The 3,014-nt window shown below is 36.3% G+C and overlaps 1 protein-coding gene across 1 annotated transcript; it reads right to left on the bottom strand.

Moving 5' to 3' along the window:
• Positions 1 to 1,515: 1,515 nt before the first annotated feature.
• On the bottom strand, positions 1,516 to 2,645 carry LOC149193107 (uncharacterized). The gene has a single exon (XM_089406546.1). It carries the CDS (start codon positions 2,530 to 2,532, stop codon positions 1,999 to 2,001), a length of 534 nt encoding a protein of 177 aa, XP_089262672.1. The 5' UTR covers positions 2,533 to 2,645; the 3' UTR covers positions 1,516 to 1,998.
• Positions 2,646 to 3,014: the final 369 nt, after the last annotated feature.

The following is a 3,014-nucleotide window of genomic DNA, read 5'->3' as shown; positions in this document are numbered from 1 at the left end:
TTTTAAATCATTATATTGCCCCATTATAGACAGCAATAATGTGTTTTGGTCCAACTACCTTAAGGTTGTCTATGAAATAGTATGAATATTAAGAATCTGATCATTTTCAATCATTATATCCCCTGCGTTAATCACCTCATCACATTTATTATTTTCATTATAAATTTCTTCTCACCAATTTCACTTATATATTTATTTTACACATTTCTTTTTTATAAAGACTATTAAACCAAAAAAAATCGAAATTTATGTTTCATGTGACGAGAAGTACAAGTAGAAAACCCATGATGACCACAAAATTTATAAGCTGACCTTCTCTCCAATGCCATTAGCAGCTATGAAAATAGAGGCGAGAAAGGAAATTGAAGGAGTATTACCTTATTTTTTTAATTAATTTTGCTTGTACATATCAGATAACACTTGAATCAGAGCATTTACGGGAATGATAGATTTGCCATGAGAGTCGCAATTTCTTTCCAAGCTTCTTCATTCCTTAGATTGTCGTAAATTCGTAAATTTAGAATTTTATTATTTCTGAAAAATCTTGCCCTTTGTCACCTGTGCATAATCAGTGAAGTGAAAATTATTTGCATTTCACAATTTTTCTTGTTTGTCAATAAACGAGTCTGAGAATTTCCCGTATATAATTTCGCATGATCGACAATAAACAAGTTGGAGGATTCTTACAGCGCATTTTTTTGCAATGCTATCAGGAAAAGTATGGCACATGGAAAAAATAGAGTTTAAATTATGGGGAAAAGTATTGCATGGTGAAAAATATTACAGGTTAAAACCTTCTAAACATCAGGGTAAACTTGATCGATGTATGTTTTGTGTAATTTAACATATTGATCTCCTGATTCAGTCAGATGAATTTTCAACTACTTAAACTTTTCAAAGCAGTCGTCAATATGATCAAAATTTTGAGGTTTCGGTAGGCTGAGTTCCTGGCTGATTTTCACATTCAGCAGTATTGACATAATTGAGATATTGAGAAACAATATAAAGACGCTGCCAAGGTCTATCAGTATCACTCTGTGCCCTGAAATGAAAGAGAATATGGTCTTAAATAACCATATTCCCCTGAGCATATACTTTTGAGCATCTCAATATTTATCATCAGAAAGGGATTCTCCTTCTGAATTTTACAATGTCCAATAAACCCTTGTAACGAAATACATCATACATTTGACTAGAAGTAATTTGCATTCAGCTTGAAATTAGGGTTTAAAATGTCCATGTTGAAATCAGTGAAAGAGCTTCTCACATTGCATCTGTGTAGCAAAAGATTATGCAAGACCTTGGATTCAAAACAATAAAGATAATAGGAAACGCTGGAAACTTCAACAGAGCACTCTTCTGACAGGAATACTTCTGCAAACACTGAGAGAGCCTCTTTTGAAGGAACAACAAGCAAGTGAATAAAGGGCAAAGCTAAATTAGAGTGAGAAAGACCTCATGAAATCATATAGAGAAGATACTTGAAGAGATTTACAAATGAAGAGCAACCAGAGGTCCTTTAACACACTATTTTAACACACTTCTATTAATTCAATTGTCATAGCATATGAATACAAATATATATACATATATATACCCATGTCATAAAACTTTAAGCACTCCAAGGACTTAACTCTGTAGTGTTTTCATTCTCATCTGATGTTTTCTCACATTTATGTAGTATCTTACATCCCTTACTTCCTACCACCTCTGTTACAGGGTTATCATACTTCAGTTACATATTATGACAACAATCTGAAACATCAACTTCATATAGAATCAAGTTACATGGACATGAATCTCATCTATCAGAGGGTCATCTACCATAGATGCTAGAAGAATGTTTGGTAAAAAAACTTCAAGGACTAACTATAATGTCCTAATTGTAATCATAGAGTTGGGAGGAAGTGAATACCTTGGCAGGGAATATCACCAAACAAAGCGGCATAAACATTGCTGTACAGTTCTACCGAACAAAAATTTCGCGTAGTCTTCGCGCTAGCATTTTAGTGATGAAGCTACAGAACGCGCCCAGAGCTTCAGATGTGCTTTTATGTCCACTCCTGTTGCCTTCAGGCTGGGCAAATCCCAATTTTCCAAGGGCGATTCTCGAAACTCTATTTTCTTGTTGATACTATCATCGATTAATAAGCGCTTCAATCCAGGGAGAAGATCCAGTAGTCGCGGGCTCAATTTGTCGTGGCTGAAGTCAAAACCAAGATCCATAAATCCTTTTAGCTCTTGAAATTCCGGATCAGATGTACTTCTGGGGCTTCCCTTCTTCTTCATCTTCTGCCGCTGCTGGGATAGCTTCATTTTGGGCGAAATGGTGTCCAACTTTGACAGCGCGTTTGGGTAGTAAACACCCAAAGTGGTGCTCTGAGGCACAAAGGACATGTCTGGAGCTGAGGATTTAACTTTCCTTCTCTGAAAAAGCGGAACAGAGTGCTGGCCTCTAATGGAACCTGTTGAATCACTCATGGGAGATAACTCGTATGAAAGCAGAGGAAACTGAAGACTCCGGATTCTCATTATATCGGGTTGTGCTCAGGGCGGTTGCCTCTTTCCTAGGTAGTTGCCTGTCAACAAAGATGAAAGATGAATATGGGGTTTAGCGGTGAATTTCGTTGGGTGAAATCCACAAGATGAGGTTCAAATTTCATTGAATATATATTTGACTTCTTGTGTCGTGGTAGAAACCCACGAGATGAGGGTTCAAATTTTATTGAGTATATATTTGACTTCTTGTGCCTTGGCTAGAAGAGTAGGCCTAGCCTAAGTTTATAGTGGCAGCCAGTTAGATTTGATTTGGGTCTGTTCAGGATAAGTTAGATTTGATCCTGGGTCTGTTTAGGATAACGGTTTATAGTGGCAGCCAGTTAGATTTGATCTGGATCTGTTCAGATCCAGGATAACTCTCACCAGTTACTAATTATCCTAAATTAAAAAAAACAAAGATGAATAAAAACAAGAAGCTGAGCAACACCAGGATAACTCTCACCAGTTACTAATTA

Source organism: Pinus tabuliformis, chromosome 2_2 (assembly GCF_031772625.1).
Source record: "Pinus tabuliformis cultivar Carrire ecotype Pingquan chromosome 2_2, CPIR1, whole genome shotgun sequence".
NCBI classification, from domain to species: Eukaryota; Viridiplantae; Streptophyta; class Pinopsida; order Pinales; family Pinaceae; genus Pinus; species Pinus tabuliformis.
This window is presented reverse-complemented; position numbering and strand designations above follow the sequence as displayed.

Bases quoted from the DNA above. Each gene is read 5' to 3' on its own strand.
- LOC149193107 (XM_089406546.1), bottom strand. From the start codon at position 2,532: ATGAGAATCCGGAGTCTTCAGTTTCCTCTGCTTTCATACGAGTTATCT.